General features: G+C 38.6%; 1 protein-coding gene across 7 annotated transcripts in view; it reads right to left on the bottom strand.

The window, feature by feature from the left end:
• Positions 1-3910: 3910 nt before the first annotated feature.
• Positions 3911-17650, bottom strand: part of SCHIP1 (schwannomin interacting protein 1) — a 768598-nt gene continuing 754858 nt past the window's right edge. For all 7 annotated transcript variants that reach the window (XM_074298086.1, XM_074298087.1, XM_074298088.1 and 4 more), the window contains 3 exons: positions 17178-17301; positions 11043-11136; positions 3911-4569 (listed from right to left, as the gene is read on the bottom strand). In XM_074298086.1, coding sequence (XP_074154187.1) covers positions 4518-4569; positions 11043-11136; positions 17178-17301 — 270 coding nt within the window. In that variant the 3' untranslated portion in view covers positions 3911-4517. The remainder of the gene's footprint in view (positions 4570-11042; positions 11137-17177; positions 17302-17650) is intronic.

Here is a 17650-nt window from a genome sequence, read left to right as displayed (position 1 = left end):
AATGTATGCTTGCTTATTGATTAATTGTTGTAAAAGAAGTTGTCTAGCCAAACTCGTTTTGTTTTTAATTTTGGAGCCAAATTTAAGGCTCGATAGTAGGGGAAAAATTCTTAAGGTTTTTGCTGTTGTTGAGTCATTTCTTACTCTTTGTGACCCCACTTGGGGTTTTCTTGGCAAAGGCACTGAAGTGGTTTGCCATTTCCTTCTCCAGCAATAATCTAGTGTGCATTCGTCCCATTTTACAAATGAGGAAACTCAGATTGAAAGTGGCTAGATTGGTTAGTTCAGATTTATGGAGCCAAAGTGTCTAAGAGAGGATTTGAACTCAGGATTTGATTCCAAGTCCAGTGCTCTATCCCCTGGAAAGAGATGCTAGACTCATGTAATCCAGTTTTGTTTTTTATTTTTTTTATTTATTTTTATTTTTTTGCCTTTTCCTGTTTCATTGTCTCCTCTTTGGCAGGTGATGGAACCCAGGGACTCTTCTCAGAATCTTGTCTTTTAAATGCATCATAAAAGACATCAATTATGTTGACAGTTATCAAAACATGGCAAGCTAATTTTTAGTTGTCCCAATCGTGTCTGTCTCTTTGTGATCCCATTTGGGGTTTTCTTGGCAAAGATACTGGAATATTTTGTCAGTACCATCTCTCTCTCATTTTACAGATAAGGAAACTGAGGCAATTAGGGTAAAGTGACTTGCATTAGAAGGTTGGGATGAAGGTTTTCCTCTGCTTCTCCTCCTGACTTACCCACCACTTCAAAGGTGAATCATTTCCATCCGTAAAAGACGCACACTCCTAATCCTTTTTGTTGCAGCTTTCATTACTTCCCTTAAAAAATTGCTTACATTGAACAAGCTTTCCCACTAAGGAACAAGCATTCCTTGCCCAGTCTGGGTTGATGACAACAGACTTTACTGAGGGCCTCCCCACGGGGATGCGAGTCCTTGACTTCACTGACAAAAAGATGAACCTTCTTGGTTGTAAGTTGGAATTTTCACCTTCCCTCAGCCTCAGGGGCCTCCTTTTAATTTCTGGATTAAATTGTCTTTGAGGCAAATTTAATTTTTTTTCAAATTAAAAAAATTAAAAAATAAAACTGAATTGCAGTTTTAGCCTCAGGGACTTAACTATCATAGGATGTACAAGATTTTGTCCCTGGAGAACAAGGTGGGGAACATGGGAAGGACAGAATTTTTTCTGAGGTGATCAGGGTAAATGATTTGCCCAGTTAAGGATCAAATACAGATTTGAACTGAGGTCCACAGGCAGCGCTCTATCCACCTAACTGCCCCTGAAGGGGGTAATTTCTCTCCGGGGACTAGCTCTGTCTTCCTTTGGGGTACTGCACTATTGCCAGGGCCCCATCCCTGTGATGCTCCTCTCCTGGGATGTTTCCCCCTTAATTCCCGCAGGGGTGGGGACCACATTGTCCCTTCTCTTTGCATGATAGGACTTCACAGCTTTTTCTGTCACTCCAGCCATGCTGTCTGTCCATCAATTGTTTGTGAACCAAACAGAGAGGTCTAGTTAGAGCTCCATATCTCTGAGTGAGGAAGCAGAAATTGCCAGAGCATTCTCATCTGTGCCCACACCAGAGCCACCCACCGTTGTTTCCCAATTGCCCAAGGACAAAGTGCTTATTACTTACTAAAGAGGGAAAAATCTGAAGTTAAGTAAAAAACAAAAGTCCTTCTAACCACAGTAAAGAGGAAAATGGGCAATTTGATTAATCAGGGACTGTGGTGAACTTTAATTTGGGTTAGGGAAATGGATTCTTAGACCTATAGAGTCATTTCAGTCATGTCTAACTCTTCATGACCCCATCTGGGGTTTTCTTGGTAGAGATACTGGAGTACTTTATCATTTCCTTTTCTAGCTCCTTTTACAGATAAGGAAACTGAGGCAAACTGGGTGAAGTGGCTTGCCTAGGATCACACAGCTAGGAAATGTGAGCCTAGATTTTAATTCGGTCTTTCTGACTCTAATCCCTATCCATTGTGCCACATGACAATCCATGTGGCTGCCCTAGAAGGGCTTTTAGGTAGCATTCTTTCAATCTCTTTATTGAGAGTGAGGAAACTGAGACTAGGGAAGCATTGAATGAAACACATCATCTCCCTGGGTTCCATTCTCTGGATCTGTAGAAGAATGAGGGCTGGACAATATGGCTTCTGGGACCCTTTCAAGGGTTTAAAGCCTATAATTTTGGAAGTAGAAGCCCTGGGTTCAAATCTAGTCTGTAATTTGCTACCTGCCTGATGACTGCTGGGTAGCAGATAGGTCAATGAAGCTGTCCTGGCAGCTGAGCATGGCTTTCTGTTCTTCCTATCCACTCTGCCACTACTAATAGTTTGTTTCTTAAAACTGATTAGCCTTGGTGAACGATTTTTTATCAGGGCTCTGAAGCAAGATCCTTTTGGGTTCTTGTTTATTCTTGTTAATTAAAAAGTCATTTTAATTGGTGCCCAGCCAGAACATTAATGTTCATCATTTAATTATTAATTTACACAGACAACCAATACATGCCTCTTTAAAGCATCCTGAAAGATTCGTTATCAGACCACTTTGGGATGAATGCCATGTCTCATTTGTGGAGAAACGAATGTAAAAACAGAAGGAAGTTTGTTTCTTCCAGGGATTCAGATTTGGCAGGAGTCTGGGCTCTCTCAACTATGATCCCATGATTGTGGACCAGAAAGTTAATAATAATAGCTCACATTTATATAATTCTTTAAAGTTTGCTAAATGCTTCACAATATTGCCTTCACTGACTTTCATAATAGCTCTTGAGAGGTAAATCCCATTTTATTGATGAGAAAACTGAGGCAGACAGAGGTTGGTGACTTTCACAAGGTCACCCAGTCAGAAAGGGTCAAATTTGAACTCAGTGCTCTATTTACTTTGTCAAAAGCCATAGGATAACAGAAGTAGGTAGAAAGGGATTTAGAGGTCCTAAATTTCATGCTTTCAGGCCTAGAAAGTTGAAGTGGTTTGACCAAAGTTATATGGTAACTTGGTTGCCAGTGGACTAAAACTCAGGCTTTCAAATTCCCAGTGCTTTTACCCTACTTTCTTCATGGATACCATTTCAGAATATTTAGAGACAATGACTTCTTTTCCTATTATACATATCCAGTGCTTAATATATGATTATTGTTTGATTGATTTCTATCTCCTCCTTTGGTCACTAGTGACATATGGTAGAGAATAGGGTGAAAAAAAGAAGAAGAAGGTGGCCTTTTATTTTGAGTAACTGATTTATAAAAAAGGCTCTCATAAAGAAAGCCAGAAAGACTGAGGCTGGAAATCAAGATCTCCCATGATCAATACAGGTTGTTGTTTAGTTGTGTCCAATTCTTTGTGATCCGTTTGGGGTTTTCTTGGCAAAAATATTCAATAGTATGCCATTTTCTTCTCTAGCTCATTGTATAGATGAAGAAACTGAGGCAGTGGGAAATGAGTTACCCAGGGTCATATAGCTAAGCAGTCCATTCCCATTTTTGGCCACTCTCTGAGTTATGAAGGTTTTGTTGTCAGTGGGCCAACATTTATCTCTTTGCAATTTCCACTCTGTTCAATAGTGTTTCTAAAGAATTTTAAAGTCCTTTATAAATTCTAGCTATCATTATTATTATTGTGGATTATTTTTTTTAGGGTATTGGTTAAGATAGACGGCCAGTGGGATTGCTTCTGACTCTGAATTCTATCCTTTTGGGCAAAGAAATTGTCCTTTGAGTTCATTTCAACTCATAATGCTCGGGATATCTTATGATGCAGTCTTGTTGCCTCCCTGCAATTATTGGGCAGAATTGGCTGCGTTGAACTTGTCTGCATTAAAAACCTCAAGATGGAGAACTTCTCCCTTGCAAGGCACCATGCCTACTGTTGAACAAAAAGACATATCCTATGAAACAAATTTTCAATTTTTATTTTACATATTTATACATAAAACGTTCCAGGGAAACTCTCTGAATCCAGCTCAATGTTAATAGCACATCTAAAAATGAAGGTCAGGTAGTCAACATTCACAAAATGTTGAAAACTGATTAAAATATCCAGATGACGGAAAGCTACAACTTCACGACGAGGCAGGCAGGTATGGTTTGGACTTGGATAGCACCGGCTTTGACAGCTTCTTCTTTAGAGTGAACTACAGTGAAGAGTAAAAGTAGGCAATGGGAAAGGACGGGTCCAACTGAAAGTCTCTAAACAAATAAAAAATAAAGTTAAACTACCCTCTGTTCCCAACCATGGTTTGTAACAGCATGGCTATTGTACATTTTCTTCTCATAACTGTATTTTATTAAAATGCCGGTTATTTAGTGGCACGAGTTAAAATTAAAATAAATTAAGAAGCAAAGGCCAATCACTGGACATGAAGCTTCGGACATCATCAATGACTAACACTGATTTTTTTGTTTCTTGGTGCACCCCTTCAAGGGTGTATCCACGTTTCACGACCACAGAAGTACAATAGTTTTCGAGCGTGGTCTCCTGGTGGGAGCTCCGGGTTCATTTTGCTGGCATTTTCTCAGCCAAGTGCTTCTGCTGGCTTTCAGCATGTCTGTAAAATTAATCACAAGATTCGTTATTTTACTTCTAAGAAAAAGACACTCCACAGTTCTCTGATTTTCTAGGGATGGTACCAGTTGAACAAAGGGTTAGATCAGCTCATGAAGAAATATATTCCCAAGAATCACGAAAGTATAGTCTACTAAGATCAATTCAATTTGTGGACAATTTCTATTCCATACGAATTACAGTATTTCTCAAATAAACAGCTAGATAAATTGTGGAGTTCTATCCACTAATTAGGGTGTCTATAACAGGCTCTTTTCTTTGTTACATATCCTGGTCAACCTCTGCAAGTCTGATGAAACTTATGTACCCCTTTCTCAGAATCATGTTTTTAAAAGCATAAGCTACATAGGATTACTAAGGAAACCAATTATATTGAAATACATTAAAAATATCAAATATTTTATGTCAAAATATTTTTAAAAACCCAAGTTCATACACCCTAGGTCAAAAATGCTTAGTTTATAATTTAATGGTGAGAAGGGAAATGATAGAATGCTCGAAGAATGAAGGGATTTAGGGAAAGTTCTATGGAATAAAGGAGGTTGGCCATTGGGAAGTATCAATAATTTAAAAAGAACCCAAGAAAACTTTTATTTTGGAGGGGAGGAATAAGAAGAAACAACTTCACAAAATCCAATTGCACATAAAATAAACAAGCCAAAAGAATCAAGTAACCTAAGGTGCATGATAGGAATCTGAGATTATATATCTCAATTTTACTAAGGTCAATTATGATTAAATAATTAACATTTTATCACAATTATATATTCGATATTAATACAGAACATATCATTATATATAAAAATCATATAGTAAAGTAAAAATAATAAAATAATAATAAACATGTGTGTTAAACAAACTTAATTAAATGTGTGTCAATTAAGCAAAGTCTGAGATAATATCTCATCTGAAGCTCTTGGTTAAGTGTCTTTGGTGAATGGAGACTGGGTTTAGTGTCAGGAGACCCAAGTTCAAGGCCTGTCTCTGATACATCCTGGCTGTGTGATCCTGGACATAGCATTGATCTACTCAGGGCAATTACAAATTACAGCGCTAATTCCAAGATCAAGCGACTGAGTCTAAGTCTTGACTCCAACCAAAGTCATTACTGAATACCGTTCCCGATCATGTTCATTTTTGTATAGAACCACTCCCCGCCCCCCTCCCAAGACCCCTAATTTAAGGTGTTTATGGCTCAAAGAGCCAGGAATGATCTTGTCACACGCATGAGCAATATGAGCAGGAGGCCCTGTGCTGGAGCGAGTCCTGCCCAGGAAGCCGCTCACGTGGCCAGGGAGCCCGAGGCTGCCCAGTCTGACAGCAGGCTGAACAGCGGGCACAGGAAGGTGGAATGGCCAAGTCCAAAGCTTGCCTCATGCTAACGAGCACTAATTAACCATGTTGTTTGGAAAAAATGTGCCCAAGGAAAGCAAAACACAATGGATTCACCCAGATGGTTTTTGGAAATGGCCAGGCTGGCCCGAGAAGGGAAATGCAAGCTCTCCTCTGTCCTGGGGAGGGGAGACACATTCTCCTTCCTGGCTGTTGAATGGTCGGGGATGGATTTCCCAGATGGTGTTGGATTGCTGTGAACCTCAAATGGAACAACTTTAGGAGACTGTCCTTCACATCTCTTTAAGGAAGATGGCAGCACCCAAAGTCTCCCTCCCCTGTCTGGAGCTCGTGGCTCCGGGGGCGAAAACATTTCAGGACGAGAGAAGCTAGAAGCCAGGCAGAAAAAGGTTAAAAGCTCTTATACAGAGAAAAGATATCTGGAAGGAAGGAACGCTCAATCCCATCTCTCTCAGTGTCCCTCTGGGTGCACACAGAGCCCGCTTTGTTGGGCCTGGCTCCTGAAACTTGGCACGAGGAACAGCGAGATGCCCAATGAGCTGCCCTGTCTGAGACTGTGGTGCCAGGAAGCCCAGATGATGACCAGGCAGCAAGCATCCACTATGTGCCAGGCTTTATGCCAAGCCAACAGCGCCGTAGCCAATTCGTTTCAATTTAATTCAATTCAATAAACATATAGGATATGGATTCTGGGGGGAGTCCAATCTCCTTATTTTTATAGATTAGGAAACAGGTTAGTGATTTGCCCAAGATTATATAATCAGGAAGTGTTAGAGCCATGAATCAAAGGAGGGGCCGTTGTTCTAGATACAGCATTCTTTGTTCTCAACATCAAAGGTACTAATGTATCCTTGTTGAGTGTGTGAGAGTATTTGTGTTTGTGTGTGTGTATGTATTTGTATTTCTGTGTGAATGTGTGTTTGTATGTATATGTATTTGTGTTTCTATATATGAGTGTGTATGTACATGTGTTTGTGTGTGCTTGTATTTGTGAATGTATGTGTGTGTGAGGGTGCATGTATTTGTTTTTCTTAAAGGTCACTGGGGGCAGCTAGGTGGCGCAGTGGATAGAGCACTAACTATCCCTGAATTCAGGAGGACCCGAGTTCAAATATGGCCTCAGACACTTAACACTTCCTGGCTGTGTGACCCTGGGCAAGTCACTTAACCCCAGCCTCAGGGGAAAAAAAAAAAAAAAAAAAAAGGTCATTGACTCCCCTGGTTTGTTATTATGTAATCATAAAAATACAATACAATAATCATAAAATATAAGACAATAAAATATGGTATAATAAAATAATAGCATAATAAAACAAGTATAGTAATGACATATAATTATAATATATGGCATTAAATATACTATAATGATACATAATTATAATATATAATATCAAAATGGTAAAATAATAAATGACAGAATTATAATATGATATTAAAACATAGTATAATTGTTATACACTTATGATATATGTAATGATAACATATGAAATTTACTATAGTATGATGATATATAATCATGATATCAAAATGGTAAAATAATAAATGACAGGATTATAATATGATATTAAAATATAGTATAATTAATGATATATAATTATAATATAGAACACTAAAATAGAGTATATTATGTGCTGTTAAAATAAACATTCCAATATTTAATAATTAATTTGGTAGAAAAATTAATGTGATTGTTATAACTATTTAATAATAATTATTATGTTTGTTGAATGAAATTGATAAGTTATCTCTATTTGATACCAGAGGTGTAGCTTAATAAATGACATAGAATTAAAATGTGATATTAAAATATAATTAATGCTATACAATTATATAACATTAAATATAGTATATTATATGCTACATTAGAATAAATATTTCAATATTTAATAATTAATATGGCATCAAAACTATTGAGTGATTATTGTTATAACTTTAATAGCAAAATGATTATGCTTGTTGAATGGAATTGATACCTTGCCCTATTTGATAGCAGAGGTTTATATTTAGCTTAACAGTGCCATGAAAACAAATATTTTTAGCCTGTGGTGTCTACAGTACTTTCTGCTGTGAAATGAGCATGAAATATATTGCAATTATAAATAACTGAGGAAGAATACTGCTCATTTCTCGCCCCCCCCTTTTTAACTCCCTTTTTAAAACTGAAAAAATGCTACTGCTGTTCCACGTCCTAGAAATACAGTCTTTATTCTCCCTGACAGGATTCACCAGTGCTTGAGAGTTCACAGATAGCTGTGTCCAGAGATCTTTCAGAAGGCACAAAGCCCTGGTTGGTTAAACCGGTGTTACTGTATTTGTTCTGGGGGAAATTTACTCATTGGGGTAGCATGGCTTTATGGTCATATAAACCCATTACATTGTAAAAAAAAATTCTTATTAACAACAATACCAGTAATAATAAGATTTGCAAAGCCCTTTATTAATGTAATCTCCATTGATCTCACAATATCCCTGGGAGGTAGGTATTATTATGACCCCCATTTTACAGTTGAGGAAACTGAGGCAGACAGAGGTAAAAGGACTTGCTTAGGGTTGTGCAATTAGCAAGTTACTGAGTCTATATCTGAACTGAAGTCTTTATGAGGTGCTCTATCCATTGTACCACCCAACTGTTTTAACATCAGATAGCTATTAAATATCTGAATCTACATTTGAACTCAGCTCTTTCTAACTCCAGGCCTATTAAAGTGTTATAATTTTTTTAAAAAAATAATGACTCTGAGGTTTTGGGTCTGCATGGCACTAATGAGTCATTTCCCTCTCTACATCTCTGTGTAGGTCTCCTCCACTCTGGTCCCTGATCCTTTGGAAGGCCTCTGCTGATCCTCCTACTTCAAGTGCTCTGAAGATACAAGATCTATCTCCCCCACCCCAGGACTGAGGGCAGGGACTCTTATTTTTGTTTTTCTTCCCAGCCCTTAGCATAGTGGGTGACAAGGAAATGTTCTTCCAGTTCCCACAACACAGGGAGTTTCCTTCCAGGTTAAGCTGGTCTTGAATGCTGAACCTATAGTCCCTTTGCCAGGCTGATCCCTGAAGCCTCCTAAATATGGCAGAAACATCTTCCACAAGAACAGTCTTTAAGAATCCAGGATCCTCTCCATCCTACCATGAAGCCCAGAGTAGTCTGTTATTCATCATCATTATTAGAAAAATTAATTTCATAAGTTTAATATAATTGGAGAAGAGATATCACTGTAAATGCCCTGAACATTATTACTTTTGTAATTTGTTTCCTACTCTCTTTCTTGAGAGAATTCTAGATCATGTAGATTAACTAGATGTGTGCTCTTAACAGATATTTGTCCTTTCACCTGGACTATGTAAATTTCTCTCAGTTTGGACCCCTGGTTTCCAATCTCTCCTTCTGATCCAGCTGCCATATGTATAATCCTCCTGATGCCTTTTGGTCTAACTGAATCTTGCCTTGCTCAAGCATTCCCCATTGTCTCTAGGACCTTCTCTCCATTTAATGTCCATCACAATCTGGCTCCTGTCAATCTTTTCAAACTCACTATCCATTACTCCTCTTCATACAACATGTTCCCCTGACAAACTAAACTATCTATATTTCCTACCTCAGGATTTTTGCCCAAGCTGTGCCTTATGCCAGGGATGTCCTTCAAGGCTCACCTCAGACTTGCCCAGAATCACTTGAATAGTTAGTGCACGGTTAGAATGGAAGCCAGATTTTCTGTCTCTGAGCTCAGGGCTCTTTCCACTACCCCTTAGGGCCCATTAGTCCTGCTGGTCTGGACCTTGTTAGCAGAGATAGCCCTTGGCTAGGAGACTGGAAGGCTTTTAGTCTTTGTTCCACCACCCAGTCCCGCTGGGGGATTATGGATGAGGTTTTTTTCCTCATCTATAAAGTGGGGGCTTGAGTTAGACTGTCTAACTCAAGTTTCCTTATGTTTCCTTACACTGGCAGCAGAATGTCAATTGATAGCGGTCACCTCAGAAATTCTGCCAGTTGAGACTTCCTAGCAATCAATGCCTTCTCTTCTAGATTCCTCAGTCTAGGCCCCTGGGGAAGAACACAAAGGCCCAAATGGCCTTTCAGAACATTTCCTTCTCATGTGCTTCCTGCCATGGTCATCTGTTTCGTGGGTGAACTTCAGAACTGTGCCATCGGACCAACTTTGACCTAGTTTCTTGGCGTCTGAGGGAAGGAGGATCTACTGCCCTTTGGCAGGGAGGCTATTGGAGCTCAGGCCAAATGAGAGACTCTAGTTTGTGATTCACCACGCAGGAAGGGCAATCTGTCAGCAAACCTGGGGCCTGGTAGAAGCCCGGGCTAGGCAGGGCTTTTTCTAAGGCTATCTCCCACACATGGGGAAGGGCGGGGGAGAGTGCTCTCCATGGCCTTCCTGGGTGGGCTCAGAGACGCTTCCCCTCTGGGGGCAGATCTGTCAGATGAAATCAGTGGAGGCCCCATTGGGGAGTCTGTCTTTTCATGTGAGAGCCCAAGACTGCCTAGAAGATTGTGATTCAGTGAAAATGGACGGAGCTTCTGTGGTGGCTAAGACAGCAATAATACCTTTAGTCAGCACTGAGAGCTGGAAATGGTAGTCATGGAAGGACACTTTTTATGGGGCTTTTAAAAAAAGACCTGCCACTTCTGTAGAGAAACAGCCAACCCTCTCTGTCTCTCTTTGTCTGTCTGTCTCTGTCATCTGTGTCTTTATCTGTCTTTCTCTGTTTCTGTCTCTCGGTCTCTGTCTCTCTCTCTCTCTCTCTTTTTCCCTCTCTCCTTCTCCTCCTCCTTTTTCTCTCTGTCTGTCTGTCTCTGTCTGTTTCTTTTTCCTTCCCTCCCTTTCTTCCTTCTTTCTCCCTGTCTATTTTTCCCCTCCCTTCCTCTCTCCTTCCTCTCTCTCTGTCGGTCTGTCTCTTTCTTTTCCCCTCCCTCCCTCTCTCCCTCCTTTCTCTCTCTGTCTCTTATGTGCTAGAGCCATGTTGGGTTCTGGGGATACAAAGACAAACAGTCCCTGCCCTCAAGAAGCTAACTTCCTCTGGGGGGCGATGGTGGTGATCCAGCAAGCCCGTCACCCAAATGCTGGAGATGGCATCCCTGTGCATAGCACTCACCTAGTCAGATCTTCTATGTCAACCAGCATGGCGTCTTGCTCTGTGTGCAATTCATCCCGGATGAGTAGCAGCTGCACCAACTCTTCGTTCAAGCCTAGGGCCAGAGCAGAGAGAGACTAGCATCAAGATGTGCAAAGGTGCGTGAGCCTGGAGCCCTTGGTGCCCCCCCTCATTTCAGAATAGTACGGTGGGGGGGATGAGGAAAGGGATGGCCACCATCCATCACTGCCAGAGCTTCCTGAAGTCTGGCTGATCTCCCCCCAAGCCGCTGACTTTTGCTGTCAGCATGATTTCAAGGGGGCTGTAATGATGTGGCTGGCCAGGATCCCAGGTCATTTTCAGGATGATCAAATCTTAAGACAGAATTTTATTGATGTATCTTGATTTGACACAATAAACCTTTTCTAATAATAATAATAATTTTTCTAACAATAACTCCACTCCCTTAAATAATAACCTCAAACAGATAAAGCCATGGACAACCGTTAGGCGATGGCAATGGGGAATGGTAGAGCGTATGATATTACAAACTTGTAGGTCTTAAAACAAGAGTCAGCAAACATTTTAAAGTAAAATTTGTTAAATTATGAAATGTAAAATGTATTCTTAGCTTGGAGGATGTAGAAAAAGAGGCAGCTACAGTTCCAATGGTCTTGGGATGGAGAGAGCCATCTGTACCCAGAGAGCGGACCGTGGCGACTGAGTGTGAGCGCAACATAGTATTTTCATTTTTTGTTGTCGTCGTTTGCTTGCACTTTGTTTTCTTTCTCTCTCTTTTTTGAGTTGATTTTTCTTGTGCAGCAAGATAATTGTGGAAATATGTATAGAATAATCACACATGTTTAAAATATATTGGATTATTTGCTGTGTAGGGGAAGGGATGGGGCGAAGGGAGGGAAAAATTTGAAATGTAACATTTTGTAAGGGTGAATGTTGAAAACTTTCTATGCATGTGTTTTGAAAATACAAAGCTTAAAAAAAAGGGCAGTTAGATGGCACAGTGGATAGAGCACCGGCCCTGAAGTCAGGAGGACCCAAGTTCAAATCTGGTCTCAGACACTTAACACTTCCTAGCTGTGTGACCCTGGGCAAGTCACTTAACCCTAATTGTTTCAGTGAAAATAAAAAAAAATTAAAAATTAAGAAAGAGTCAATTAGAGATACAAAAACAAATGGGGCTAGGTTTGACCTCCAAGTCATAATTTGCCAACCCCTTTCTTAAAAGCAAGCAAGTAAGAAGGCATATGGAACATTAGGCATATGGAACTAACATGGATCACTGCAATGGACTTGACTACATTTGGTTTCTAATAGGTTTCTTCATTTACATTATTTTAATCAATTCATTTGTGTAAATATGGTAGTCCTGCTGGGAACTACTGCCTACTCTCATCTCTGCTTTTTTAAGGAACAAGAAGCCTCTTCTGATTTCCCCAGTAGCTAAATGATTCTCTTTTTTTAAACTACTTTTATCTTCTTTTATATTTACTTCTCTGTACACATGTAGAACATCAACTCATCAGAGTTTGCTCAGTAGACCATAAGCTCATAGAAGACAAGAACAGTTTCATTTTTGTCTTTTTTTTTCTCCCTAATCAGACTCGCTGCTTGGTCTTTATTTATTAAATACTTAATAAATGAAATATATCAGAATAGGTCTGCTCTGCATACAGTAGGCATTTAATACTTACTCTCTTGGTTTGTGTTGTTTGCTCTGGTGTGGTTTAGTATGGTATGATATGTTCAGAGAACATTTATTTGTTTCTTCCTGCTATATTTTTGGAGTAAATATCCTTTTACTTATAGCTATCTGATGTTGTAATTAAATGGAACTGGGTTTTAGTCACTGGCCCCCTAATAAAGAAGGGAAGACAGCTGGTGGAGGCTTGAGCTAATAACAGTAGAAAAAAAAGCCCTCAGGGGGCCTTAGACTCTTGAGGAGCAACTGGTACATCCTGGCTGTGAGAGAGGAACATAGTGATTCGCTATGTGAGGAGAGCTGGTCTGGGATAAAATTAGGCCTTTCTTATTTACGGGAGCCCTCAAGAGATCCAGGACGTTCTTATTTACAGGGAGTCCTCAAGAGAGCCAGGACTTTCATTTTTGGATACTCTAGTTTTAGGGTTCTTGAACAATCGGCAATCTCTATCTATCTGTATTCGTACAAATGGCTGTAATTGTACAGTTGGTTTTTCCAGTTGTGAGCTTTCTCCAGCCACTTCGGTGGAGATAATTTTGCAAACTTTCACATTTGTTTTTGCTTGATATTTAAACAGTGTTACCTGCTATGCTCCCGGAATCTGTGCAAGTATTGACACTGAGTTTAATACAAGAAATAGGGAGATTGCATCATATCTGATCTCTTATTGGGAGAGAGAAAAGAAGAATACACCTTTCATACTGATAATCTGAGGCTGCTACATCATGCCCAGTGGTCTTCTATCAAGACCCACAGTTCATAATCCTCAAAATCACCCTGGGGAAAGATGCCTGGAGTCAGCCTCCCGGCAAGAATGATGTTATAAAGAAGTAAGAAATCCTAAATTAGTAGTACCCTCTGAAACTAGAAGTGCAGCAGAAGAACTTAATTAGTCTCTTGGGGGAAGGTATGCCAGTAAGAAAAACAACAGCAAAGATCTGGAATAAAAACCACATCTGTGGGAATAATTCCAACTCTTATGGAGTAAGAGTCACATGTGCTCATTTGGCCGGGGCTACCGGAAAGGACGACTACATGGCGTGTTCTTCTCTTTCCATAATGAGAATTCTCCCAGGAAACCTTAGGGTTTTGCCTCGACAGAACTAGGCTTGTAGGATTAACGGCCATCTGAACATTCTCAATGTGGCAAGGGGACACAGAGGAACCAAAGCAAGAACATAATAAATATTTGTAGACTGGCTACCCGCTTCTAAAATTATAAATAGCATCAACGTTAATTCAAGATCCATTGTGACTTGAACTTCCCAAAGAAAAAGGAGCTCCTACTAATAGAAATAATGGATATTCCCTCTTTGGAGGTCTTTAAGGAAAGACTGGATGCCCACCTGTTGTAGTTGGTACAGCATGGGCTGGACTAGATTGACCTCTAGACCCCTTCCAAGTTGGAGAGTCTATGAACTAGAACCTCAAGCTGACTTTTCAAACACTACCAGATGACAACTTTGAGATCTCAAAAACAGCAAAGAAATGAACAGTAAAATAGTGAAATGTACTTTATAGCTCTTTAGTGACTAACATTCATAGTTATTTATTCTCTATGGGAAAAAAACAAAACTGCAGGCTAATTTTTTTTTTAATTTAGGGAAAGAAAATCATTCCAGATAGAGAACTGGCAGTTTTATTTACATAAATTTTACAGGAATTATTTTCTTCCTGAGTTCCAAATAGTTTACTGGTGTAAAGAGATAGGAAGTTGAAGTTGGGCTTCCCAAGAATACTCTCATACCATTGCCTTGATGGCAGTTCTGTAGGCTTGATGTGAACTCTTCTCCTGGTTTTCTCACTTAATTCTCCCCAAGTTTATATAAATCTTTCCAGAGTCCTCTGAATCTGTCCCTTTAATTATCACATTAAAAAAATCATTCCATTCCATTGATAAGCTAGACTTGGTTAACCATCCCTCAGTGGGTGGACCTTAGTTTCCTGGTTGCTACATCACAAAGTGCTACCATGAGTATTTTGTACTGATAGAAATTTTCCTTTTTTTTTTTTTTTTCTTAACTCTTTGGGATATAAACATATATATATATATATATAATATGTACAAAAAAAGAATATATACAAAGCAGTGACTTTTTGGACCTACTTCCAAATCAGTTTTTGGAATAATTGTATTAAATACTTAACTTTCTCTCTCAATCCCTTGTTTAGTCAAGAAGTCTTAAGTGTCATTTTGCCTCCTAAGCTATCATGAATCCAAATCAGGTACCTTTTGGAAGCTGATTGTGGGATATGGCATGAAAATGCTGATGTGAATCTAATTTCTGCCACACTGTTTTTCAGTTTCCCATATAATTTTTATTGAATAATGAGTTCTTCCACCAGAAGTTGGGAACTCTGTTTTTTTTTTTTCTCCCTACTCTATGCTATCATGTTCATATGTTTCTATATCTTCTGTTTCTGATCTGTCCCACTGATCTACTTTACTATTTTTAACCAGTATTAAGTAGTTTTGATAATAACCCACTTTTGAGACTACTAAGTCCTTTTCCTTCTCATTTCCCCTCCTATTTTTCTCATGAGATTTTTGATTGTTCCTCCAGATGAATTTTGTTATTTTTTTTTCTAGTTCTATAACAAAACTCTTTGGTAGTTAGGTTGACATAGCATTGAAAAAATAAATTTAGGTAATATTGTCACTGTTGTATTGTCATGGCCCAACCATGAATAATAAACATTTCTCTGTTTAAATTTTTTATTTTTATTCATTGTTACTGTTCAGTCATTTTCACTTATGCCTGACTCTTCATGATTTGGGTTTTTTTCCCTTGGCAAAGATACTAGAGAGGTTTGCCATTTCTGCCTCAATTAGTTTGACAGATGAAGAAACTGAGGCACATAGAGTTCAGTGACTTGCCTAGGGTCACACAGCTAGAAAGTGTTTGAGGCTAGATTTGATTTCAGGAAAGATAAGTTCTCCTGACATGAAGCCTGGCACTCTCTCCACTGCATTATCTATTTCTTGAGCTCAGATTCCTATCTTATGCCCCTGTCCCTTTTCAATCCTCCTATTATTAGTTGTCCACCCAAACTGAAGTTTGTTTTACCTGTGGTTTTAGTTCCTCCAACTTTTATCTTTCCTCTTAAACTTCTTCATTATCCTTAATTTATTTATTTTTAAATTTAATATAATAATACACAAAACATTCTCCCTCTGTTCCCCCTTCTCTATCTCTGTCTCTCTCTCCCCACATCTTTTCTGTTTGGTATAAATAAGAATGGGGTTAATGTTATTCCTGCACCTCATCCCTTCTTCCATTGTGTATATTCTTCTTATACACCCCAATTATAAGAAATAGTAAGTGTTCCATATTTCTTCCTCATTTCTTCCCTAGTATATTCATATATACTTCTCTTTTATTTCCTTTGTTAAGGTCAACAAAACAGAAAAAAAAACCAAACAAACCACTAGTCCCTATAAATAGGGGGAAATTAAAATCTTCCCTGTGACCTTTGAAGTCACTGGATTCTAATGAAATATACCTCTTTATTTTCCATTATAACATCAGTTTTTTGGAATTTTCTTCTTCTGGATTTATATCTTGGTTGTATCTTGATTCATAACATTTCTTAATAGTGTTCAGTAGGCATTCTTTGATTTATTCATCACTCTTGCCTGATTTAGGACTTTTTGGGGGTCTCCACTTTTTTCTACACTCTTGAATTTTGTAGTTAGGTCCTGTTTGGCTCTGACCCTATTTTCTTGGGCTCCTACTTTTAGTTTCCACTTTTGTTGTGTTTTCTCTCTTAGTGGTGTCCAAATACTAGATACCTGGTCAGAGATTTGTGTCTGATTATCCCTGGTTAGGATACCACTCTCTGTTCCCACAGCTTCCCTGGTTGATATGCTGCTATAATCTTCTATCCCCCATTCTCCCATGATTTCTCACAGTCAGAACTTTGCTACAGGCCCATTCATCTGATTTTGTGTTTGTTTCTCTGACAGGATCCATCTTTCAGCAACCAGAGCTTCTTTTTTATTTTTATGTAGTTTTGGGTTGGATGATATTTCTCTTTGGATTTCTTGGTCATTGGTCAGTTTAATGTCCTTTTTAGATCCTGTAAGTAGAAGCAATCTAGAACTGTGTCCCTCTGAGTTTTTCACACCCTCATCTTAACCAGAAGTTGCTATTTCCTCCATATGAACTAGATGAATACCTAAGTGGGGTAACTATAAATAAGATATCTAAGTTATCTTCATGCTTCATTTTAAAACATTCAATATTTTGTCACATAATTAACTCAAGGCACAATTGCTTATTTAGTATCAAATACCTTTAGCTGACTATAAGCTCTAGGAAGATCAAGACTATGGTTTATCTAAAGTTTATCTTTCTGCCAGAACCTACACATAGCGGGTGCTTAATAAATGCTTGTTGAATTCAGTTGGACAAAATAAGGTATCTTATACTTACTCTCTATTTGGGAGTGGAGATCATTGACTATCACTTGTAGCTGCCCAATGGTCATATCTCTCAGGTCAGTAGGTTTTAAACTTCTTTTCATCAAACATTCACTTATATGAGGCATGTGTGGCAGCTAAAGATTGGTAAGGAAAGGGAAAAAAGAAATAGAACTGCTTGATTAAACTTGAGGCTCAGATGCCCCGAGAAATTCACCCATCATCATCATCATCATCATCACCATCATTACCACAATCACCACACCACTATTACTATCAATCATTATTAATCATCATCATCTTATTGATTCATATATGTATATATATATACATATATATGTGTATTTAAATATATATATGTATATATATACATATATATGTGTATTTAAATATATATATATATATATATATATATGACATTCTAAGGTTTACCAAAAACTTTCCTCTGATTAATCCTATGAAATGGGTGATCAAGATCATAATCTT

This window comes from Sminthopsis crassicaudata, chromosome 3 (genome assembly GCF_048593235.1).
Source record: "Sminthopsis crassicaudata isolate SCR6 chromosome 3, ASM4859323v1, whole genome shotgun sequence".
In the NCBI taxonomy this organism is placed as follows: Eukaryota; Metazoa; Chordata; class Mammalia; order Dasyuromorphia; family Dasyuridae; genus Sminthopsis; species Sminthopsis crassicaudata.
This window is presented reverse-complemented; position numbering and strand designations above follow the sequence as displayed.